This window comes from Hesperophylax consimilis, chromosome 17 (assembly GCF_061612785.1).
Source record: "Hesperophylax consimilis isolate HC1 chromosome 17, BYU_Hcon_1.0, whole genome shotgun sequence".
In the NCBI taxonomy this organism is placed as follows: domain Eukaryota; kingdom Metazoa; phylum Arthropoda; class Insecta; order Trichoptera; family Limnephilidae; genus Hesperophylax; species Hesperophylax consimilis.
In genome coordinates this window covers 9,267,978-9,295,387 of record NC_142852.1, presented here as the reverse complement: position 1 = coordinate 9,295,387, position 27,410 = coordinate 9,267,978, and the positions used below count along the sequence as shown (strand labels likewise).

The following is a 27,410-nucleotide window of genomic DNA, read 5'->3' as shown; positions in this document are numbered from 1 at the left end:
ATGTTCATCGGGTGAGGTGTGTTCAGGCTGGTTTGGGGAGACCCTTTGACCTCTCCAACTTGTCTATCGAGTCTCGACCCATCGGAAATCGGAGGGATATATCTATACGGAGACACTGATCCCTAGATTCTCACCCCTCATACATTTTTCCTTCCCAGAGCTTCCTTACCTTCTTCTCATTAAAAAGACACTCCACGCAGCATCCTCAAAGACGACATAGGCCCTGAAGGAAATTATCTTCCTTAATAACTAACTTTTGTGTATCATATTAATAACATTATCAATAAGGATCTTAAGACTCTTGGATTTGTTTTGAGAATTTCAAAAGACTTCAATAATTTAGGCACATTTATCATGTTGTACAAAACCCTTGTTAGATGCCAACTAGAGTATAACTCTACGTTATGGTCCCCCTTTTACAATACTCATTCCGATAACATTGAAAGGATTCAACATAAGTTCTTGGAGTATATAAACTATAAATTGCATATTCCTGTAGAAAACATTGATTATAACTACATACTTACTAGATAAATTTTCCATATTAAAACTTTCAGAAAGTAGAATAAATACAGATTTAATAGTATTACATAAAATACTTCATTACAAAATTGACTGTCCTGAGTTACTCCAATTAATCAGCATCCACATACCCAAAAGATTTTGCCGAAATTTACTACCCTTTTATTTTTACAACACCAGGACACTGTCTTATCAAAATTCCCCAATTCCAAGACTTCACAGTCTCGGAAATAAATACTCTGATCTGGGAGATATATTTCATCTTAAGGCGATGCACTACGTCGTGTAATATTTTAAATTGAGCCGCTATCAATAACAACCCTTACGTAGATGGAGATAAGGTTTAAACACCATCCGCCTGTTTTGATTTATGCAGGAAAAAAAACATGGCCAAAAAGTGCCTTTTTTTTATTTTGTGGATATTCAGGCATAATTTTTTTTTTTTGATCATTTTATAAATAACTTAATTTTCCACATTATACAATAAAACCATAACAGAAAATGGGTTCGTAAGTAGGAGATTTTGAACTTTAAAGCAGTTTTTATAGGCTTTTACACTATTTTTTTCTGGGCTTATAAAAAGATTTATCTAAAAAATACTCTATTATTTCAAAGGCCAAATGTAATCTACTCGCAGTATTTAATTAAAGCATCTAAAAATTTTCTGGCGACCAAATTTTCAAACCAAAAACACATGATTTTGAATTACTACGTATGGCATCGCCTTAAAAGTAATCAATATAAATATTGTTTATTTCAATTCTTTTATGTATCTATAATTAAAGACATCTATAATTTCCGTAATATATATATTTTTTTTATTTTGAATATCTATTTATGTGAGACTTCTCGTAATTTTTACTAATGTATCTTATTTTATTATATGCTTTCGTTGTAACATTTAATATTTTTTTCTTTTTTCGTTGTATTATGTTTCTTTTATTGTTTTAATTTTGTAGAATTTATAATGATTGTGATACTCAACTATTAAACTTTGTAGTGTGTAAAAGCCCATTAGGGCTTGTAATAAATAAATAAATAGTTTCATTTACATATTACTAAAATTTTGCAATATGGATAATATGAAATAATTATAAATATATTAAAATATGTTTTTTAGTCCATTTGAGTGGTTTCAGTTTGTATGTGGTGTCAGTATATTATCTATTTTTGATCTCTCTATATTGTGTATACAGTTTTTTATTTGAGATATAAATCTTAAAAAAATGTTGTGAATTTTGAATAAGAGAGGGATTTTGTTGTAGAGTTTAGAACAATAGTATAGTTAGCTTTTTTGCCAACATGTTGTATTAATAATCGTTTGTTGGAGACATAGTCCCACAGAATTTGGACATTTAGGAGTGTGTAAAATTAATATAAAATTAAAAGTCAGTTCAATATTTGGTTGTGAAGTCATTTATTATTCAGGATTATAAAAGACAGTTATTCAACTCCAAAGAAAATGATAACAAATAAAAATAGTTTTTGATTCTATTCAATGAAGAGGTAACAAACATATTTGGATTAATGCGTCCAAAAGTAAGCTCAATTTTCGCTTACTTCTTTCGCTGAAATTGATAAAACATTTTAAATAATTGATTGAACAGATATTTAAATTCATTGACCCATATTTATAAAATTAATGACCCTTCCATGTATAAATTCATTGACCAGTTAATAAATATAAATTCATTGACCTGTCCACATGTATAAATTCTTTAACCTGTCTATTTGTAAGTAAATTTCTTCAACATAATATAAAACTAAATGAATTTAATTGCTCTTATAAGGCCTAGGAGTAAAAAAGTATGATGTTTTTATTTGGTGAAATCAGTTGTCTAATCATTAAAAAAAGACAGTAATTATAAACGTTCTTATCTGCATAGGGTCCAGAATTACTTCAAAATCATCCAATTTTCCGTTGTCTTTGGTTCCAGAAACGAAATCGTATTTTGATTCGTCCATTTGAGGTACAGAATTGTTCTCATTCCGGGTAACCTTGACCTCGTTAACCCCTTGAGTTTCCGAGGTCAACTTGCTGTCCTGCTCGAGGTAGACGTTACCCGCGAGCGTGGTCTCCCTGACCGTTAGGACATCGATACCCGTAAATATTCCGGCAATGTTGACCTTAACGGGCTTGGATAGGTCTGCTGGATCATCAGTCTTTTGCAAGAAGTGTTCCAAACGAATCAGAATTGAGTTTTCTTTCCAAGGTTCCATGGTCAAGAGGTGGACGTTAGCGGGCAATACAGCTTTCAGTCCGGAGAACTAGAAAAAGGACAAAAAGGTATAAATACATTGAGGAAATAAAGAGAGAAAAAAGGAGTATATTATGACATGAAGATGCTTGTAGAAGAAGTCAGGGATGCCCAAGGAGGACTGGCATGATCAATTAAAACAAATACTTGAGTCGGGCTATGTCAAGAGTCAGAACAAAGGTAAGAACTCACTGGGTCTACGTACGCAACGTATGCATAACTGTGTTCCCACGCCAACGTGCAAAATTGTCCCACGCACGTAAACATTTTAAACGTAGTATCACAATTTTAGAGGCGGGTATGGGTACCATTCATTGGATAACCAACATCTCTACCATAGGTCAACCCAAGTGGTTCGCTACCTTTGGTAACATAGCAGGGGTGCCTGGGCTCATGACAAGGATTGTCTAGGTTTTTCCTTCATACCTTTTCACTTCTGAAATACTCCTTTCCTTCGTTTCCTTAAAAAAACCCTCCACAGCATTCGTAAAGATGACACAGGCCCTGACGGTAATTATTTTCCTCTGGGCCTCATAAAACAAGCAGCAAATGTTAGTAAACGCCTAACGTCAGAAAAAATACAACTTTAAAGTTCAAATAAATTTGTTCGAAGGCCTTCTATCTAAATATCTTTCTTTCAGACGTCCCACGTTAATCTGGACAGCGTAGATTGACTTTGGATTGGGAGCGTGTGGGCCCAGTGTATGTTTACCTTAACAGAAGGGTATTTATGAACGATATAATATGAACGTGGTAATGAATGTGGGCTGCGACAGAGTTATGTGGCGGTCTATCTTCTCTGCCTATCCCTTAGGTTAGGAACGCCCTTGAGGTGAAACAAACGCACCAGAAAACTTCAAACACAATCCAAAAAATCACTTTTGAAAGCAATGAAAAATGTGGCGGAAATCTTTAGCAAGGTCATAATAATGAATGTATGTAAGTCTTAGATGTAAGTCACTGTACTTGGTTGCTAGTTACAAGTCTTCTGGTTGTTTTTTAAGTTTGAAGTCACTAGTTATAAATCTTAACTGAAAGTTCGTAGTCAACAAAAAAGTGATAAGTTATGGGCTATATAAATTGAGTTGTAAAGCTCACTTTGGGCAATTTTCCACGAAAACAGCGCTATTTAAATATTACGATCACTATCAACCCGTCAGGCCTCTGGCATTTCTTTCAGAAGGTCAGAGTATTTCAACATTGCAATAAAATCAACGGCGTTGTTGTGGGTTATCTTTAAGAGATTACATGGGTATTACAATGGAAGATACTCTGAGGAACTAGCGTCATTGATCCCTTCGGCACCGGTGCGTAGTCAGGATACACGCCAAACGCGCGCCCAACATTTGTACACGGTTGACATTTGTCACATGAGAACGGGTCGCTTCTACGATTCGTTCTTAAGTTCAACAGCTCGGCTGTGGAACGAACTGCCGGCCTCTGTGTTTCCTCCCTCCTACAACATGGGACTCTTCAAGACCCATGTTCACTCCTTCCTCTCCACAAAAAGACCCTCCACACAGCATCCCCAAAGATGACTTAGGCCCTGAGGGAAATTATTTTCTTCAGGGCCTCCTGTGTGGAGTTAATATAAAAAAAGAGATATACATGTACCATAGCATACTTTTCTGTAGGCCTGTTCAAGATATACAATTCTGTAGTAAATTATTTTGATGTATCTCATAAAGTTTAGCCAGCATTAACAATGTAAGCGCGCTAAAATATTTATTTACGACTCGATTAAAAAACATAGAATTTTCTCTACTTTCTATAAATACCTTGTGCATTTTTTGTATATATAAATCTTACGGAAGAAATCTTCTAAATAATAGTGAAAATCCTATCAAAATATATATCCCTATCTAAAAAAATCAGTTTCATAAATATTTCTCAAATTGCGGTCGGTATCTTTGGGTTCATAGCGCATTAATTTAATTATTCTGTGATTACCTTTTAGATTAGAATATGAAGCGTTATGTTTTCTCTTTCTAACACCGTTTAGATCCATAGACATATGAATATTAGTAGACCTGCCCTAAGTGATTAAAAGCGTATTATTCCCCACTCCCCATACCGGTTCCATTGGAGCCGGCTGGGCTCGCGTATGGCCTCAAGTGAATTTAGAAAACGTGACGTCATCATTCTTGTTCGAACTAGCGTCGAGCTATGGTCGAGGCATTTTACGAAATAACACGGCAAAATGGTGGCTTAGCTATGAAAACTTGTAAAAATAGATGTGAAAAAGAGAATAAACCCAATTATTGTCGTATTACATTCCATATGTAAGCATTATTTTAAGCGTAATTACATCGTATAATATGGATCAGTTTGTAGAAACATATTATACTATCACATCGAGATATATCTGTACGCATCGTTGGTTACTGGGAACTAAATTATGAACACTTATAAAAGTGTCTTAACTAAATACGTAAACAAAATATTCGACTCTGAAAATAGAAGAAATTTTTTTTTGCCGAATTTGGACTTCGCAAATTTGTTCATAAGGTGGCGAGTAATTTGCGCTCCCATGTAAAAATGTCTATTCATTCAAAAGCAGATTTTACTTTTAAGAACTAAATGGTGATATTATAATGCGAGATGCCTATATACTGTCAGATTGATTTATTGACGAATCACAGTCAGCTTTACCCCCTTCGTTCTTCAACAGTTGATTTTACCCCTCACCTTTAATTTCTAGTCTATATATTCATATGTCTGTGTTTGGATCATATGTTAAAAAAACTTAAAACAAATAAAAACTATGGAGCGAATGAGAACATGTCGTGCAGCTAGTACAATTAGGAACTAGTAATTTACCTCGTTGTCGGATTCCTGCCATTGAACAAAGGTGAAGTCATCAGCAGATGAGAACAACGTCATAGGTTCCAGCTGTTTCTTCAGGATCAGTTGCCTTCTATATACGAGACCTGCAATCAAAAACATCCATTGAATATTATATAACACTAGTTGACGTTTACCCGGAGGCGTTTCTCGGGGTTATAAATGGTTTGAAGTAAATTTTTTAGGTTATGTATTGTGGTGTAAGTACCTGAATACTAGCTGCATGTTAATTTGTCATACATTCTTCTAATGCCTCGATTTTCATTCATCACGTACGCCTAATTTTATCAAATCTCTATCATTCATTGTTGTAGGTATACTACATCTTTCTACTAAAAGACTTTATTATATTGACGTTGTGGGACTACTTAATTTCCCCCCACATGTGGCAATACTAACGCGTATTAATCCGCTGCTATACGCAAGCGAGCATGACAAGAGGAATCTTCATTCCCGTTATAGCGTTCGATTCAACCGCCAGTACTACCTTCTTTCTGCCACCGTCACCGCGCTCAGCGTAAATTATAAAAATCGTCCTCAAGAATAAACCAAATCAATTGTGCAGACACTCGTTTCAATCTTCCATCTCCTGAACACAATTTATGGATTGGGAAGGCGCTGTAAATTACAGCTAATTATAAGCCCTTGCCACAGCGTTAACTGGACCCCTTATCTCATTCCAGTGTGGAGATAATAAGTTAAGACTTCATCGGGAATTTAAACTACTCTGTAAACTGTAAACACTCCTGGTCGTGGAGACTATACGCATTATTCCTCCATGATCTGCGATCCTACCAGTAATTGTCGACTAATCAACGATAATATTGATAAAAAACCTTCTATCTTGTTGATCGATTTCAGAGGTTCATGATATCTAGACTGGAAGCCAAAATAGTAGATATCGTATTATAATATGGTGCATAATAATATTATTGTAAAAGGCTCATGTTATACCTTTATCTTGGATGCCGCCGACGTGAAGATAGTGGGTTCCCTTTGCCACCAGACCCTTGCCACCGTCCTGCTCGTTCAAGGCTTCTCCTACTCCGAAATCATCATCATGAAGGAGTCTTCTGTGGACCTGCAAACATATCATCACCATTGGTCATTTTTTGATAAGATTTATGAGAAATGGGAAACTGATTAAAACTATTTTAAACTTACGATGGGATCTGATTTAAATAGATTGGAACTGAAACTGAGTGAAGCTGATTTAGACTGAAATTGATTAAAAGTAAAACTGATCAAAACTGATTTAATCTGGTGGAAACTTATTGAAATTGATTAAAACCGATTTAAACTTGTTGAAACTGATTGAAACCAAACTATATTCATTGACTTGAAATTGATTGCAACTGATGGAAACTGAAACGGTTTGAATAAAATTGAAACAGATTGGTGATGATCTGGCTTGTAGTCACACAAACCATCAGGGAATTTAATTCCGTATGAAAAAAAATGGTTGATTATTCAATTCACTCTGCAGGAGAAGTAACAACTTATAATCCAGCCACCAAATACATAAAAACAGAAGACTCACCATAAATATCACTCGCATTGAGTTTAGCTGCTTAATCTTCAAATTCGGCAGCGGACTGGTGATCGGCACAATAATATTTGCATTCGCAGTATGAAATTATAATCTGTCACCACCAGCTCTCAAGAGAGTGGAATTTTGAATAATCATGAAGAATCAACACATTGTAATTCTAAAGTACTGTCACTTTATTGCGAAAAAATATTTTAATCCTTTAGTCTTAAATCGACCTCTTTTGACAAACGATATAATTCGGATAAATCCATCTGATTAATGCAAAGATGACTGTAATTCATTATCACTCACCTGCAGAGCAAAATCTATACAAAACTGACTAGAGATGTCTCTTCTGTCCACTATTTTTAATTTTTAATTTTAAAATTTTATTTCAAACTAATTTTAAGTCTACTGCTTTTCCACAGATTAAGACAGTTATTTTTTATTGTTAAAATAATTTTTATAAAACAATGTTTTTATGCGTAGAACAAAGGATAACAAATTATTATAAGCAATAATTACTCGCCGGAAATATCCATACAAATTGAAAATATCTCCCGGTTAGAAATAAATTCCACCGACGGGAATTGAACCCGCACCTTCTGATGTCCGGTCAGGTGCTCTGGACCACTGAGCTACGTCGGATTATTCCAAACACGCCAAATAATTCAATATGTACAAGTACTTCAATAAACAATTATTGATTATTTTTGTTATTTGTTTTTGGGGTGTTATGCCGTGTTGCGCTAACTCCTTCTTTAGCCAACGTTTCGGACAGCATTGCAGTGTCCATCATCAGGGCAGATGTGTTATTTGAGGTTGTGGTGAAATGTGAGCTTATGTTAAACGTTGGCTAAAGAAGGAGTTAGCGCGACACGGCATAACACCCCAAAAACAAATAACAAAAAACTTTTGGCCGTGAAAATCTTAAATCATTTTTGAATTATTGCTTATTATATTTTTTCACCTGTAAACGATCAACTTTATTTTTGTATAAAAGGCTTTGTTAGTGCTGAATTTCCCACTTTATGTTATCCCCAAGTATTATTTTTTTAAGTTGAAAGTATATTATAAAAAATACAGCGTGATTTTGCACAAAAACGGCGCTATATTTGTATAGCGCCAAATATTGTTAATATTTTAAATAAATAAATAAAATAAAATGTTAATGAAATGCTGACCATAAGTTCGATCTCTCCATCCTTGAGGGATGATCCTCCCTGCGCCCTGTCAGTGAGCACAGACAGGTCCAGATTGCTCTTGGAGTCGTGAATTGCAATCACAGATGTCACTGGGTAGTAATTTCCTGCAAATTTAAATAAAATCCTTTTTATTATATTACAATATGCCTTGCATTGGTATGCTTGGTGCTCTATCGAAGCCAGAGTCAAGTAGCCTCGGTAGTAGGGCGTAGTGGAGGAGGCCCATCACTTCCCCGCCCTGTTTTAGGTACAGATGGTACCCCTTCAGAGCTCTCGCAAGGACGCTAATTCTTTTGATATAATGAGACTACATTTATAATTTCAAAACAAGACCTTCAAAATGTCCATGCATACAATGTTATTCGCAGTAGCAAGTGCTGCGTATTATTAACTTGTTAGTAAGATCTATTCTATTTGGTTAGTCATATGTACAAAGTATCAACCATAACAGGAAAACATAAGAATTTACAGCCACCTGCAAAAATGAAGTCACCCGATCCCAGACAGTCCTAGGGAGAGAAAGCAGGGCATTGGATAGGTTTCACGAGGATCAGGTTCCGCGCCCCTAACCCAGGAAACCGGTTGTGCCTTGACGAAAGATGTAAGTTGGGATTGGGAAGTTCCCGAAGACCATGAGGAAAAAGCGTCGGAGAGGAAATAATAAGCTGGGCGTACTGTACAGGGACCGCAGATACTGTAGATAGTACACAACTGCTGACTCTGTACAAATGGCAGGTGAGCCCCATTGTCTTGTCTGGTCCAAAAAAAAAAAATCTCGATTCTGTGCAGAAGCAGGGAATCCCTTTGTTAGATTCCTCTGTCTTAACAAACGGATTGCAATCTTTAAAGCACAAACGTCAGGTGGGAATGCTGTCCTTGATGCCTTCGGCACCTATGCACACAGTCTATACCGTACACCGTTGTAGTTTGTCACACGAGAACCGGTAGTTCTAGAGTCGTTCTTGAGTTCATCAGCTCGGCTGTGGAACGATTTGCTAACCTTTTTATTTCCTCTCTCCTACAACAAGCCTTGAAGAAACTCATGTTCATTCATTGTTCTTCCCAAAAAGACCATCCACACATCATCACAAAGATGGCACAGGTCTTGACAGGTGACTTACCAGCGACAGGTTCTTCTAACTTCACATCCCACGCTGGCCTCTGATCTCTGACTCTCTTCAATAACTGCCGCCCGTTGGAGTCAGTATAGAAGGTGCCAGCTGTTTCAAAATCTGTCGAGAATCTTGAGATAACTTCCTTGCCTACACCGTCCCTGCAAATATACAAAACAGTCGATGTTAGACATATTATCTACTAAACAAAGTAAAATGACAGAGGAATGAAATAAGATAATTACATATCTGTCAAAAAAAAGCAAGGGCTAGCAGTCCACAGGGATTTTTGAAACTCACTCTGACGTACGGCAGGAAGGCATTGAACTGGCAAAGAATGTATGAAAAATACTGACATGTTTGTAGAAGTAAGGATCTCAGATGATTGGATGACTAAATGTCTAAATGGTTTGATGGCTAGATAAATGGATGGTTGGATGATTAGATGACTAGATGACCAAACAACTGGATGAATGGATGACTAAATTACTAGATGGTTAGATGGCTAGACAAATAGACGATTGGATGATTAGATGACCAGACGAATGTATGAATTGATGGCTGGATGACTAAATGATTAGATGGTTTGATGGCTAGATTACTAGATAAATAGATGAATATTTGAATGGATGACGCGGCGACCATATGGTGGGATAACTGAATGACTGGATGACTCAGTAGCTTGATTGCTAGATGCCCAAATAAATAGTTAACTAGATGATTAGATGGCTAAACCACTAGACGATTGAATGACTAGATTTCTGAATGAATAGATGACTGGATTATTATATAACTACAACACTTTACGCCTGGATGAATGGATGACTGAATGACTAGATGACTAGGTAAATATGAAAAAAAGACTGGATGAATAGACAGATCGATGACTGGAAGATTGAAAGGCTTAATTATCAGATAACTGGATGATTGGATGACTAATGACCAGATAGGAAGGTACTCACTCTACGGGGATAGGTCCCACCACCCATTCGAACTCCACGTGATTACTGTCCTTGTAGATCCTGATGGTCTGAGAAGCCCAGTCTGAGAACCGCTGGTGTAGCTCCTCAACTAATTCTCCCTAAACATACAAAAACATTATTGCAAATCCAATAAATATATATTTTTAGCACCTGATAAATGGGTTCTTTAAAATACTAATTACTAAATTACAACAAAAAAAGTTTCATGTTCAAGCTTAAATACAGTTATAGACAGAAAAATCTGTGACAATATTCATTAATTAAATCTAGTTATATTACCCCGATTTTCAAAAAAGGTGACGACACAGACATTAAAAACTACCGTCCTATATGCATACAATCAGCACTCCCGAAAATCTTTGAATCCCTTGTTCTCGATTTAATTTATCCATCAGTATTAAAAGTAATTGATAAAAACCAACACGGATTCGTTTCTGGTAGGTCAACTGCTACTAACCTGTTACTTTACCATAACTATATTACAGAATCTTTTACAAAAAAAAAACAAGTTGACAGTATCTACATAGATTTTTCAAAAGCTTTTGACAAAGTATCACATAAAATATTACTTAGAAAACTGTATGCCTTAGGATTGAGAGGTAAGTTGTTAGATTGGTTCTCAAATTATTTGTCTAACAGAATCTTATTTGTTAAAATTAAACATACTAAATCTAAGTTATTATATGCAACTAGTGGTCTACCGCAAGGGAGTCATCTCAGCCCCATCCTTTTCTTAATATTCATAAATGATATCATAAGTTGTTTCGACGATGTAGAAGTTCTGCTTTTTGCCGATGACATCAAATTATACAAAGAAATATCCAATATAGGCGACTGCCTAATCCTACAGTCAAACATTGTCAAATTGCAAAATTGGTGTGTCGCAAACAACTTATTCCTCAATATCGATAAATGTAAGACACTAACATTTTGTCGAACAAAGACCCCACTATCTTTCAAATACACAATAGATACTAAAATCTTAGAAAAAGTCAAAGAAATTAGGGATCTTGGAGTTGTGTTTGATATGCAATTAAACTTTATAAATCACATTCAACAAATAACTAACAAAGGCATGAAAACACTAGGATTTATAATCAGAACAATCAAAGACTTCGATTCGCTGGAAGTTATAAAAATCGTATATTTGTCACTCGTACGCAGCTTGCTGGAATACAATTCCATAGTTTGGTCTCCATATTATAAATTCATATAAGAAATATTGAAAGAGTGCAGCACAAATTTTTAAGATTTATTAACTTCAAGTTACACATACCTATTCAACACATTAACTACACATCTTTACTAAATACACTTAAATTGCACTCCCTAGAAAACAGAAGAAAAATAAACGATCTAACTTTTTTGTTTAAAATTATTCACTCCGAATTAGATTGTTGCGAACTCCTGAATCTCATTGATTTTAAAGTACCTACTCGAGAAACAAGGCAAAACATATTATTCTGCAACAATAATTCTGTAACCAACTATCACACACATGCACCAATTTCACGACTACACACACTAGGGAACAAATTCACCTCAAACATTGATGTATTTAATACAAGTTTACCTTTATTCAAGAAATATCTGAACAATATTTTTACGTAGAATATTTTGATATCTATGGAGCATCACATAGGGTCTATTGCATATACATATTTGTGTATTTCTATATTAATCTACAATGTAAAAACCTATTACCGTTTTCTGTTTATGTATCTTGCATTTTGTCATGTATTATTCATCACATTTAATTAGTCACCTGTAAATTTTGTAATTACTAACATACATACTAGTTTATTTCTATGCCATTTACAACTTAGAATCTTTCTCTTTTATTGTGCACTATCTTTGCTTAAATTTATCTGTATACCTTTCATATGATGTTTACTAGTTATATTTTTATAGTTATCTTTTTTATTTATAAAACCGTCTCTGTATTATGAACTTGTCATGTAAAAGCCCATCAGGGCGTTGAAAATTAATAAATAAATAAATAAAATTATGTCCTAATAACGAATGCTTTAATAACAACGAAAAATACCTTGGAGAATGTGTTCTCTGGTTTGGTAGAAATGGATTCGGCAGTTGTGAATTTTGGCCTAAAGATATATGCTCCAGACGACCTGAAATCAAAAACAATAACTATTATTTAATCCTAATACCCATGCCTCGTCAAAACTGGTTCTCGCCCCACTTGAGCTTTTAATCAAATTTTCACTGTTAATGATAGAAAGGGACGCTTAGATGGTTTGGGCATGTAGAGCGAATGAGCGAAGAAAGGAGTGTAAGTAGAATATACGATGCAAATGTGAATGGTAGCAGAAGTCGGGGACGCCCGAGGAAGACATGGCACGACCAAGTGAATCAGATACTTGAGTCGGGCCATGTCAAGAGTCAGAACAATAGAAGAGTATGTATGAGACGATGTATGAATGTGAATGAGGCAAGGAGTGTGTGGTGTGACCGAGTTGTTTGGCGGTCCGTCCTCTCTGCCTACCCCTGCGGAGAAACGGCGTGATGGTTAGTTAGTTAGTTAGTATGATAGCGATAATGCGCTTGTCAGCTGATCACAATTGGTATAAAACTGAAACGATTTAACATTTGATGACAATGCTACATTTGATGACAGTGCTACATTTGATGACAATGCTACATTTGATGACAATGATACATTTGAAGACAATGTTTTATTTGATGACAATATTATATTGGTGCCAATGTTACGTTTAATGACAATGCTAAATTTGATGTCAATTATATAATTGATGAGAATTATACAATTTATGACAATGTTACCTTCAATGACAATGTTACATTCGATGAAAATGTTATATTCGAATGCCTCTGAAACACATAATACGAGACGAATAGTTTCACAAAAATTTAACAATTTTTCAAATTTAAAAATAATATTTCAAATTCTGTAAAAGTTCCATTCAAGTTCTGCAATCATGGGTCAGTTGTTTCACAGAGCTGAAATAAAACAGAACTTGAATAGAACTTCTATTCAAGTTCTTTGGATTTTCAACTTTCACAGATATTTAAATTATGACGAATTGTTCAAATTCTGTGAAACAACCGGCCCTAACTTCAATAATTTTATAAAGTAGGCTTATATTTTACCTATTTTGTGAACCGTCGTTATTTCCCAAGGCACCATCATAGTACAGCAGTTCTTGCTTTAGAGCAATTGTAAGGTTCTTCTCGGCGATGTATAGTTCACTGACGAAACCGGTTTGTGGATCCACAGACAGCCTGAGTTTCTGTAAAACGAAAATTATTTTATTGATAACTAGCCGAAGTTTCTGGCGTTGCCCGGATTCACACTGTCGCAATTGCCCTGAAGACATGATGGACACCAAAGCTGTCCAAAACACGGCATAGGTATAACAAAAAAAACAAACACTTAAAACGACTCACATCATTAGCAATGGAGTTCTCGTCATCAACCGCTTTATTCTTATAAAAGTGTTTTTCGTCCACTTGCTCCAAGACCTCCACCAGCATACCCTGGTCTGCCATCATTCCATTCTCAGGTTCCAACTGCCTCTGGTTTCCTGCTGACGAGGATATGTAGAAGGCTCTGTACCCTAAAGCTGGCAAAGCCTCAACTAGGAAGACCAGCTCTTCAGTGGCATCAGAGACACGACTCAGTTGGTTTAAGGAATCCACTGATATTTTCACAGTCTGAGTTGATAATTCTTTTCCTGTAATACAAATATTATTAATATTAGTGTTGGTTACATCGATTATTAAATCTGCATTTGAAATTCAATGTAAAGCTAGTTCATCTCGCTAATGTCATTCTCGAATGTCTCTGACTTTTTCCACCATTCGCCACCACAAGTAGTGTAGAGGGAAACGAGCAGGCAATATAGGCAATAAGTAATATTGGAATTAATGGTAAAGAATCTAAATGGTTCGTTGATTACCTATCAGAAAGAACGCAAGAAACAAAATATGGTGGTATAACATCTGAACCACATCACACTAATAAAGGCGTTCCGCAGGGTTCTGTATTAGGTCCACTGTTGTTCATTATATACATGAATGATATTATCAAAGTGTTAAAGCATTGTGCAATTAAACTCTTTGTTGATGATACATTGTTATACATAGCCAGTAAAAATTTACAGGACGCCATTGAAAAAATACAAATTGACTTAAATTGTGTAACACTTTGGTTAAACCAAAACAAACTAAAATTGAATGTTGTGAAAACAAAGTTTTTAATTGTGGATAGTGTAGGGGGAAACGAGCAGGCAATACTAAAAATTGATAACGTAAACATAGAAAGGGTGAGTAGTATTAAATATCTGGGTGTAATATTAGATGAAAAATTAAAATTTGATGAACACTTAAAAACATAACAAAGAAAATTGCTAAAAAGTTGGATTCCTAAAAAGGATCAGAAATAACTTGGATCTAAAGACAACGCGCCTTTTTTACAATTCTATTGTTACTCCGCATTTAAATTATTGTTCTAGTGTTTTATTCTTATGTAACGAAGCCCAAAATAATAAACTCCAGGTTATACAAAATAGGGGGATGAGGATGATTTTAAAATGCAACATTTTTACTAGAGTTAAAATTATGTTACAAAATTTAAATATGATGACAACCAAACAACATATAATATATAATATAGAATGTCGTTGCTATGTGTGGCGTACGGCTACGGTTCGCTCCGCGATAATTTTCAAAATTATATTGAAAAAGTCACCAATTCCTATGATTATTTGTCCCACATGTTAAACAGTGATTAAACCAGTGGTGAATAGTGTTATAGCATATGAAAAGTCTAATACTAGTGATAAAATCAATCTTTCATAAACAAAGTGACAGGTCACTGAACCAAGAAATTTAACATAGTCAATTGGATAAGGTTAAATATTTCCATTGAAAATAATTCATAGATACCGTTTTTGGTTCAGATTGTTCAATACATCAATGCCAAACAGCGTCATAACATCTCCATAGTAAAACTCATAGATACCGTTTTTGGGTCAGATAGTTCACTACGACAAGGCCAAACATCAGTTATCCAAATAATAACCTCGTAATAACCACAATCAACTCTGAATATACAATGGACCAAGAAAATACTGCGCAGCAATTCCTGGCGAAGGCAACTTCCATATTAAATAATTTAAATATAATAATACTGGATTCTTCTAATAAATTCACAAAGGATCAGATTTCCAAGCTTGCCCCTAATTTCACAAATCTGTTAGGAAATATAGGTCAAATGGGTATCAAACTAGGCATCCTCGAAGGAGAAATTATGACATACAAACATCTGTCATCAAACCAATCGCCCGATAATACCAACAGCACGTGGAGCTCGATTGTCTCCAACCAAACCCACCCTAAAAATTATCCTCCTAACACCAGAAATAATTTACCTATTCTCCCTGCAAGACCCGCAGTACTTATCTACCCTAAACACTACACGGAACTTACCTCTAATAATACCCTTGAAACACTGAAGACGTCCACTAACCCATCATCATTGGGAATTACAATCACGGGAGTACGAGAAATTAGGAATGGAGGTGTAGTCGTGCATCCCAGTACTGATGCCGAGGCCATTAAACTGGCCAATGCACCGACCCTATCCAACGCCGGTCTGAAAGCGGCCGTTGCTTCCCATAAACTTCCTCGGATAGCTATCCACGGCTTACCTCAAATTGTACCCCTCGAGAACATCACCTTGGCTATTCATCAACAAACTCATGAAGAAACTGGTCTGCAACTAAATGATTTAAAAGATAAGTTGCAGTTCTCACATAAAACTGGACCTCGCACTGGACGATGTATCCACGTCTTTCGGGTTCCTCCCTCTGTTCGCCACTCCCTCATTCGCGTCTCCAAACTAGCTATGGACTGGCAGGTACATTCCGTAAGGGACTGGATCGACAATCTTAAATGTGGAAATTGTCAACTATATGGACATACTGCGACAAAGTGTAACGCTGACACGCCAACCTGTTACCATTGTGGAAAACCTGGACACAATCGTGATACTTGCCCGACGCCCGACAAGCCACCATCATGCGCCACCTGCAAGTTCTTCAGGAAACCGGCCACACACAAGACTGGCTCCCCTGACTGTCCAGCCCGCCAAGCCGCTGAGAGACGGGAACTATCTCGTGTAAATTTTTTAGGCTGAACCGGAATAGTCATCCTAGTAATACAATTTTCTATTCCTATTATCAAAATATTCGCGGTCTCAATACTAAATTAAATGCCTTCAGATGTTCCGTAAACATAAGTCCTTATGATTTCTTATTTTTCACTGAAACATGGTTATCAGACAATATTCCTTCAACCGAACTTGGACTGCATAATTATAATATTTTTCGCTGTGACCGCTCCTCCTCTTCAAACAAGTCTAGAGGTGGTGGGGTTATGATATGTGTTAAAAAAAAATACTCTTGCCACATTCTTGATTCTCGTAATGATGTATCTGAAGAACTATTTGTTTGTGTTCTGCTTGGCTCCAAGAAACTTATCATTGGTTGTATCTACATTCCCCCATCCTCTTCAACAGATATCTACAAGTCACATACTGAAGCAGTAGAACGTATTTCTATAAATGCCGATTCATTATTTATTTGCGGTGATTACAATCTACCGAAGGTAATATGGCTCAATGACAATCATGGTGTAAAAACTCCTAGTAATATTTCCCTTCAAGCTTCTATAACAATGAATCTATTTGCCTACTTGAACATGTTCCAACTAAACTCAATCCATAACTGTCAAGGTTACTGTCTTGACCTGATCTTTACTAACACGCCTAGCGTTTGTGTTAGTGAAGCTTCTGACTCATTACTACCAATAGATAAATATCACCCACCACTCGATATCAACTTCACTAATCCTTTCAAAAATTTTACCTTAAAATCAACGGTTACATACCACTACAAATTTAACAAAGGTGACTATACTAGCATGAACAGATATCTCGCCCAAACTGACTGGACATTTCTTGAATCGAACATCAATATTAATGATGCTACATTTAAATTCAACGAATGTATAACTCATGCCATAGACTTATTTGTACCTAAGGGAACTTATTCCCAGCCTAAGTTTCCCATTTGGTTCAGCATGAAACTAAAGAAGTTGATAATCGAGAAAAAGAAAATACACAAATTATTCAAATGTACGAACAACTTGGCGCATTACCATAAATTTTCTCAGCTAAGAGAACTATCCAAAATCGAATCTGTTAGGTGCTACAAATCCTACATCGAACTCACTGAGACACAATTAAATCTTAACCCTAAACAATTCTGGAAATTTGTTAAACAAAAAAGTACTAATGATAATGATCTCCCTCCAAGTATGTTCTTTCATGAAAATCATGCTTCCAACGGTCTCGACATCGCTAACCTTTTCGCTGAACACTTCTCCTCCGTTTATTCTGATACCTCGTGCACTATCCCTCCACTCAACTAGACTAATACTATTGATTTAAATAATTGTCAAATCACACTTATAGATGTCTTTAACTCCTTAAAAAATCTCCCCAGCAAAACAAGCACTGGTCCTGATGATATTCCAGAAATATTACTGAAGGAATGTAAATTTACTATATCTAAGCCAATTTCTTTGTTATATAACTTGTCAATATCATCTGCCACTTTTTCAGACTCCTGGAAAGTTTCTTATATCAGACCTATTTTCAAATCTGGCAATAAGTCGAACGTAGAAAACTATAGACCCATATCGATTTTATCCCATATTCCTAAAATATTTGAGTCAATAATCACGAAGAAAATCACACCTATCTTTAAAAATGTACTGATCGAGGAACAGCATGGATTTAGATCTGCTAAATCTACTACTACTAACTTACTATCCTTTACCAATTCCATCGTCAATGGTCTAGAAGATAACTCACAAATAGATGTTCTATATACCGACTTCTCTAAAGCTTTCGACAAAGTAAACCACTCAATCCTTATGGCCAAACTATATGCTATCGGTATCAGAAACCCCTTGCTATCATTCTTTAATTCTTATTTAAGCAATAGAAAACAAAGAGTTAAATTAAACAACTTTGTGTCTACTATTATTGAAGTAACGTCCGGCCTACCTCAAGGAGCACATCTAGCACCGCTTCTTTTTAACTTGTTTATAAACGACATTATTAGTATTTTTTCTCATACACGCTTTTGGCTTTTTGCGGACGACAATAAGATTCTAAAGATAATAAAAAATCACGATGACTGCCTTCTTTTCCAATCGAATATCGACTCTTTCAATGATTGGTGTAAAATTAATTGCTTGAAACTAAATGTCGATAAATTCAAAATTATGTCCTTCTATAGATCAAAAAAACCGATTGTCTTCGAATACAAACTTAATAATATTTGCTTAACAACTGTTACATCTATTAAAGACCTTGGTGTCTCTCTTGATAGCAAGCTTTCTTTTCGGGATCACATAACTGCAATCGTTAATAAATCGCTCAAACTACTTGGTTTCATCACTAGAATCACTTCGGACTTCAAAAACGTAAATACCCTTAGAACTCTTTACTGCTCCTTGGTTCGCCCCCATCTTGAATATGCTTGTGTTATTTGGTCTCCTTTTTATGCTGTCCACATTCGACGCATTGAATCTGTTCAACATCGGTTCTTAAGAGGGATTGCTAGGAGGCTAGGTTTAGAAAAAGGCAAATACTCATATGATGAAATTGAACGAACTTTAAACCTTTCTCCTTTGGAAGTCCGTCGGGAAAGAAATGACCTCATTTGCTTCTTCAAAATTATAAATGGTATTATTGATTCACCTACGCTACTGCAACTCATTCCCTTCAATATCCCCTCGCAAAGACTCAGAAATAATGAACTGCTCTTCCTCAACCATCATTCGACAAATTATGGATATTATTCACCATTGTCCAGAATGTGTAGACTGGTCAACTCAAGTCAAAACCTTAACTTTTTTGGAATAAGTCTAAATGATTTTTGCCAGTCACTAAACAAGTGACGGAATATTAAGTGTCCTGTGGTCCTGACCCACGGCGTATTCTTGACTTGATTCGACTTGTCACTTTATTTTCTAATATTATATCTACCATATGTCTTTGCTTTCATGTACCTTTGTCTACTCCTATATTTTTCATTTTACTTTATTCGTGTTATTATTTTGTAATTTGGACGATGTCCGTTAATAAATAAATAAATAAATAAATACGTTAACAATGATGTATAAGCTTCAAAATAATATGCTCCCAAATTATCTGCAAAGAAATGTTATGTAATATGAAAATGTTCACAATTATCCTACGAGAAGACGCAGAGATTTTTAGGCTTCCCAAAACTAAACTTTCATGCACACAAAACAGCGCGTTTTATAAAGGGCAAAAACTTTATAATAACCTACCAAATGTCATAAAGGAAGCCACAAGCCTTAGCACTTTTCGTAGGACATGTGCTTTATATGTAAAAAATAATTTTTGATTGTTGAACATACTCACGAATATTATTTTAGTCACCTAGATATCTTATATAATATAATTTTGTGTATTTATCTTTTTCTCTTAAAATGTAATTGTTATTTTTTGTATTTTTTATATTTTCCTACTAGATGTATGAAAAAATTTGCGTACATCTAAATAAAGATTCAAAAACAAAACAAACAAGTATGTAAGCAGGTTTGTGAATTTCCGAAGGTTTGTGCTATCCCATAAAGCTTATAGAATCCACTGGCTACAGGTATTTACGATACAATGCGTTGACCCCTGTAGATTTTCCTACGTTTGGTTTTGAATTCTCTCGCACATAATCATTTCTCAGAATATTGATACGAAAACAGAGAAACTGTTAACTGCTGTTTAAATTTAAGGTAATTATTCGGAATCGCTGGACAAGGATTATATGAAATATTTTTTAATAAAACCTTCTGATTTACCTTAATTACTATAAAAGGAATCTAACTGCATTTGGGATATTTTTAATTTTAATTAATATTTACCAAATTTAATATTTACTTATATTACGTAATGGACTTATAAAAAAATAATTAAATTTAAAGAGGTTTAAAATTGTATTTTAACAGAAAATTTTTTGAATGAGTATTTAACGGTCAAAAGATCTAAGAACAAGGTTAAAAATATATATATATATTTATAATTAAATTACGCAATACTATTTTTGATTTAAAAACGTTTCGGAGAATTTGAACAATTCATCAAATTTCAACGTTCGTTTTCGGTTTCTGTGAAAGTTCTATTCACGTTATTTTATGATATAATTATAGGCTAGTTGCTTGACAGAACTGAAATAAAAACAAAACTAGAAACAAATCTTTAAAAATAAACGTCGAAATTTGAAATGCTGTGTAAACTGATTAATTAAAATAGTTCACGGAAAGATACATAAGATACTGCTGTGTAAACTGATTAAGTAAAATAGTTCACGGAAAGATACATAAGATGTATACTACTGTGTAAACTTGATTTAGTAAAATAGTTCACCGAAAGATACAAAAGATATATACTGCGGTGTATAATTGATTTAATATAAATTTCTCAACGAATTTCTGAATTTTTCCATTTATTAAATGTTCTTTATATTTTTTCGTTTTATAGATGTCTTTAAAACAAATACCATTTTAGAAATTTTTGACTCTTTGATTTTAGTATTTTAAATAATTTAATTCCAAACACTAAAATGTTAAAAAAGCTTACTAAAATATAACTTCCTTCTTTTTGTAGCTAGTGGATACTATATCATGATTTTTGGACATTCAATGAACAACTTCAAAAATTTTTGCTTCATTGGTTCAAGGATTTTAAGTTTATTTGTCTTTTGACGGGTGTATGGAAACTATAAACTACTTACCGTCAGTATCCAGGACAACATATTCTCCGCCTGTTATTGGAACTCTGACGGGATGGTCGATGGCATGGCCAAGAGGATTGTACAGAGTCACCTGGAAGGATAATATACAATATTGTTATCATTAGCATGCAAATGACAGATTAAAACAAACGTAGGCGACGGAGGACAAACAAGAGTAGACATGAGAGAATACAGAAAGGCAAGGAGGAATTACACAAACTCAGAAGGAAAAGTAGAAGATCAAGTCAGATCTGTCCTTCACTGTTTGTGGCTAGTAATGTCCTTCCGAGTTTTGAAGAGTCGAACAACAAAAGTTAAGTAATTTATTGTTCTTCTTTTTGTATGAGGACAAAGGAAGATAAAGAAGGATAATCTGGGACACTGGACGACATTGTAGGACACAGGAGGACAAAGATTGACCAAAATAGGACTAATTGAAGGAGGTACTTACCACAAAGTTTCTGGACTGCTCAGAGACCGAACACTGCGTGATGTTCAGTTCGCACAGAGTAAAGGACAGATAGGGCACATCCTTGGACATCTCAGGCCTGTCGCGCTGTTTCTCGGTGGGGCCCAGAGACCTCATCTTGCTGGAAAAAGTACGATACTAATTGCACGACTGAAGATCGATAATTATATAAAATCAACGATTCATCACCGTATTCAAACCCTTTAGGTACAACTAATTCTGCAGACGATCACAAAGCATCTGAAGCGAACATATTGATGGGTGAATTTGAGTTCCGTTAATCGCAATTTAATTGCAAATGTTAATCGCTTAAGCATATTGACGGTCTCCATTTTTTCTATATTTATTTAACAGACCATAATCAGTATACATTCAGTTCAATTTCTTACTTTAAGGCCTCTCTAGTGCTGATCATGCAACTCTGGATGGCCTGGTCCAGTATCCTGGCATAGTCCCTGGCGACATGCTGCTTCTCGGTTCCTGTGACTGCGTCATGATGCTGCATAACACCTATGGTAACGAAACAGTGTTAGATACGAAAACAAAATTATTTCTGATTGATAACTAAGTAACTAACAAGACAAAAAAGACAGGTTGATACACAACTCCATCTCCGCCACCCTATATTTATTTTTCATACCCTAAATATGATAAATTAATTCAAACTTCTATTTGAAAAAAACCTCTTACCGAGATTGCTCACTGACACTGCCATCATGACAAGTTCGGTAAGCGAACTAACGGTTACCCGGGCCCGAAACAAGTATTAAACACCATAAGGTTATTGCATTTTTGGCAGCAATCAGTCCAGCAATTATAAAAGCAAAGCTACTGAAGAAAAAAATTATGAATGAGTAGTATGTTTCCTCACCTAGTGCGGATCTCAAAGCTTCCAGGCCGTCATTTTCGGCTGAGTTGGTCAATGCGTTGAGCTGTTTGCACACCTAGAAAACAAATAAATATGTTATTAGGTACAAGAGAAAGATATATCTTACAATCAAAAGAAGGAGAAGAATTTGTTTATAGGAATGAGGGGTGGGTAGGAATCTATGGATCATGCCTCCCACTACGGCGCAGAGCGATGGGTAGAGAGATCAGTTGGTGAGATCGAAGGATCTCCCAAAACCAGCCCCTCCCGATCTGGCACGCTACAGGCTGGTGGTCAGGCGCAGCCTGAACACACCTCATCCGAAGAACCCGGGCACCGCTGCTTAATCACCAAACGTAGCAAACTATTTGGGGTGACCTATGGCAAAGGTGTTGTGTATCCAATAAATGTTTCCTGGGGCGGCGGTACCCAATTTCGCCTTACAAATTGAAAAGAATTATTAAACGGTCGGACAAACAATTCCTAACTGTACTAACAAGACCAAGTAAGAGAAGACTAAGAAGGGGACCTTGAGGCATACCTGCAAAATGTTATTTCCTCTTCTCTCAAAGTACTTGAGAGTGGGTCTTGAAGTGAAGTAGCCAGTCCAGTAAGAGTGGTCGTCAGAGGCATAAGGAAAGAAGTCATCTTCCTTGGTGGGTAGAGTGACGTTAGCATCCTGAACCGCCTTGATGTAGCAGGAAGGAGTCGAGTAGAACAAGGTCATCTTAGGTTCCATGGCGTTAACGTATCTGCAAAAATCAAATCGTTATTAGTGCGCTCGTTTTTATGTTCAATAACTAACTAAGTAACCATCACGCCGTTTCTCCACAGGGATAGGCAGAGAGGACTGAGTGCCAAACAACTCGATCTCAGCAGGCACACTGTAGACGGTACCTTGCTTCGTTCACATTCTAATACCGTCTTTATGGATGTTAATTTGTCTAACCAAAACATCTTATTTTGAACCATTCATCGAATAACCAACACCTCTGCCATAGGTCATCCCAAGTTGTTCACTACGTTTGGTGATTTGGCAGATATTCCCGGGATCATGGGGTGAAGATTGTCTAGGTCGTGTCGGCGGATGCGTCCGTCCATCTACTGATGAAATGTTCGAATTAGATCTTTTTACCTCCCGGACTCTCTCCACTTTGCACAGCATTGGGAGGGATGATTTCAAAACGCCTATCACTCCTGGTCACACTAATTCACAGCTTCCCATACATCTCTCATACCTTTTTTTCCTTCTCAGATCTTTTTCTCCTTGGTTTCCTTAAATTAAATTGAAATTATTTTCCTAGCGGCCTCCTGCGTTGAGCTATTATTTAAAAAGAATGCCTTACGATATCTCTAGTTTAGTCATCCATTTACTTTGGTAAATTATTACCTCACAATCATTGCAAGTTCATAGTTCGTAATGTAGATTAGTAAAGAAACCACTTTTTAGTTTAATTCTAAAAAAAACGTCGCAAATGTAGTTGCTTACATGTATTAACGCCAGCTCAATTAAGTTGACCAACTATAGTTGCTCCACATTTAGAATACTGCTCCTAGATATTGTATTTGGCCAACGAAGGAAACTAGAAATTATTCAAAACAGACCTGTGAGATGTATATTAAGGAAGGCCAAATGTGCAAAAATTAATCGTCTGAGAGACGGGCTGAATTATATTCCAATAAAAATGAATCGTCTGAGAAACGGGTTGAATTGGATTCAAATAAAAATTAATCATCTGAGATATAAGCTGAATTGTATTCCAATAAAAATTAATCGTCTGAGAGACGAGCTGAATTGGATTCCAATAAAAATTAATCCCCTGAGGAATGAGCTGATTTTTTTTATTTAAGTTTAACAAAATCATGTGCGCTACCCGACTCACTAGACAATATCTGTTCTGAGCCGGGTAGCAGTACAATTACATATATTTTGTAGACAAATCAGGCTTAATATAAATACAAAAAATAATGTAGCTGTAAAATATTACATACATTTATAAAAACAAAAAAATTGAACAAACTTTAGTGTGAGAGAAAAAATGCAACAAAAAAAAAGAAAAAAAAAGAGAGAGAAAAATTACGTTTACCCAATTGAATTCCAATAAAAAAATAATCGTCTGAGAGACGAGCTGAATTGGATTCCAATAAAAAAATAATCGTCTGAGAGACGAGCTGAATTGGATTCCAATAAAAAAATTATCGTCTGAGAGACGAGCTGAATTGGATTCCAATAAAAATTAATTGTCTGAGAGACGGGCTGAATTGGATTCCAATAAAAACGAGACTGCTTTAAATAATTTAATGGTGAAATAATAGTTTTTAATAAAAATATACATAATTATAAAATCAGAAATGTAAATAGAATAAGATATGTCTCATATGCGAAAAACAGAGTCAAATAATTGCTTAATGTACTAAGGACTAAACATATATGATGAAATGCCTGAATGTCTGATAAAATAGTGTATTTAAAAAAATGTTTTTTTGTTTGCTGCAAAAATATAATTTTAGCAGTAAACAAAAATAAATATTTAAATCATTTGCATCAAGTCATTAACATTCAGGAGTTCCGTAAATGACACAATACACCCAATACAAATGGCACAGTTTACGTAATACTAATAATAGACAGAGGAATTACTTATTTGTAATTTCAAATTTCTTACAATTGTTTACTGAGTTATATAAATAGAGTCTACGTTCCTTTTCTTGTCAGAATTGGTATATTGAAGCAAAAAAAGCCGCGAATTGTCCTAGTTCCTCAACTTGTTTTTGAAAAACGTCCAGGGTAACATTTTGGTCTACGTTCAACATATAAATGTACTTCACGCAGACTTCAAAACCATGTTTGAGGACATTTTGACTATGGAAATTGAAAATTGAAGAATCGAATATCATATGACGAGAAGAACTAATACATAGTATCTGGGCCGAAGGTTTGGAACAAACTCCATCCATGACAAGTCCAACAGAATTCCGTTCTAAACTAAAAACTTACATTTTTAAGCTGTCATACCCTTAAATTAAATATACCATTCCTGAGAGAAAGTCCAGTTATATCCAATTTTTCAATTGTGTCCTAAATTCTGTATCAATTGTTAATGTTAATTAAGTGTTAATCTCAAGTGACCTACCAGGTAAGTATGGTACTGTATATTATCTCCATATACAGTAAGTAATAACATAGATCATTGTAGAAATGTATTATATATTTGTACAGCGCCCTTGAGGTGATTTTGCACAAAAACGGTGCTATACAAATCATCAAAATATTATTACTACTATAGAAATGATACCGTGATACATCGATTAGCATTCACTTCACCACAATATTTACACATCTGCCCTGATAATGAACACTGTAATGCTGTCCGAATCGTTGGCTAAAGAAGCAGGTAGCGCAACACGGCATACTACCCCAAAAATAAATCACTTATTAAAATATTTGCTAAAAATATTGATAATTTAAATATTTAGCATATGCACTATATTCTTTCAATTCTAAGAGCTTCATCAGTTCAACTCCGTTCAAAGCCAGTAATTTTGGATTATTTAAAAAAAGGTATGTAGATTGACAGCTAACCGATGCTTATCTGATACTTTGGAGGTCGCGTTAAAATTTGTCTATCGGCCGTCGAAAATTTCTTAAAATTGTTGACAGTGCTCGCAAATATCGCTAACTGACCATGGTTAAAGGATTCAGTCAATGTAGGTTTTGTCGATAGAACGTGCTAGATACCCTGGGATAGTGATAATAGAATAAATGGATAAATGAGAACTTACTTGATCAGTTTGTCCAGGTTTTTGTACCACACGTGCGCATCCTGGTAGTTGAAGTCATTCCCCATGGTAACTATCACATTGTTGGTGGCGTAGGCATTCTGTTGCCCTTCGATAAACCGCACAAAGTCCTCTACCTTCATAAATAATAAAGATTAATTTATTTTTTTTACATAAGATATTTTTTCAATTACGCTTCATTGTGTATTAGTTGTCCAAACTATTTAATTCAAACAACCTCAAAAATTGTTAACCATACGACTTCCCAAGTTTAGAGATATTTCGTGAATTGAATGTACCATCCATCACATAATTGTATCAAAGAAAAGTCTTATATAAAACTAGCTTACGTTTGCCCGGCGTTGCTGCGGGTTATCCTTAAGAGATAGACATATACCATAAAAGACTTTTCTGTAGGCCTTTTTAAGATATACAATTCCGTAGTACATTATTTTGATGTATCTCATAAGGTTTAGCTAGCGTTAGCAATGTAAGCGCCAGAAAAAATGATTTTACGGCTCGATTACAAAACATCGAATTTTCTCTACTTTCTATAAATATAATCTGCATGTTTTGCATATATAAATCTTACGGAAGAAGTTCTCTAAATGATAGTGAAAACATTATCAAAATCAGTTGCGTAGTTTAGAAGAACTAAGCGCACAAACAGACAGACGCGGATAGCGACTTTATTTTACGAGTATACTACTAATACAGATTTCACCAATAATACAGATTTATAAAGAAAATTATATAAATAAAATTAACCGCTTATAAACTAAACTTACACTTCTCAAATTATACCGAATCCATTAAATTTCATAATTTTAACTCCCTCCAAACACGACGTCTAATTTTTGATCAAATCTTATTGTTTAAAATCCTAAATAATGGTCTGGACTCACCAGAACTTACCAATTTAATAAATCTTCATATTCTGTCTGGATCAACCCGACAATCTGATTTATTT

The 27,410-nt window shown here is 35.2% G+C and overlaps 1 protein-coding gene across 1 annotated transcript in view; it reads right to left on the bottom strand.

Moving 5' to 3' along the window:
• Positions 1-1,979: 1,979 nt before the first annotated feature.
• The window catches only part of LOC149415939 (lysosomal alpha-mannosidase-like), a 45,921-nt gene continuing 20,490 nt past the window's right edge, over positions 1,980-27,410 (bottom strand). Inside the window, exons 8-22 of the mRNA XM_089641767.1 lie at positions 26,444-26,577; positions 23,202-23,412; positions 22,664-22,736; positions 22,182-22,302; positions 21,775-21,913; positions 21,324-21,414; positions 13,882-14,168; positions 13,585-13,724; positions 12,503-12,584; positions 10,435-10,553; positions 9,482-9,633; positions 8,340-8,464; positions 6,579-6,705; positions 5,601-5,710; positions 1,980-2,790 (exon numbers count right to left, since the gene is read on the bottom strand). Of these exons, the coding sequence (XP_089497893.1) occupies positions 2,368-2,790; positions 5,601-5,710; positions 6,579-6,705; positions 8,340-8,464; positions 9,482-9,633; positions 10,435-10,553; positions 12,503-12,584; positions 13,585-13,724; positions 13,882-14,168; positions 21,324-21,414; positions 21,775-21,913; positions 22,182-22,302; positions 22,664-22,736; positions 23,202-23,412; positions 26,444-26,577 (2,334 nt within the window). The 3' untranslated portion in view covers positions 1,980-2,367. The remainder of the gene's footprint in view (positions 2,791-5,600; positions 5,711-6,578; positions 6,706-8,339; positions 8,465-9,481; positions 9,634-10,434; positions 10,554-12,502; positions 12,585-13,584; positions 13,725-13,881; positions 14,169-21,323; positions 21,415-21,774; positions 21,914-22,181; positions 22,303-22,663; positions 22,737-23,201; positions 23,413-26,443; positions 26,578-27,410) is intronic.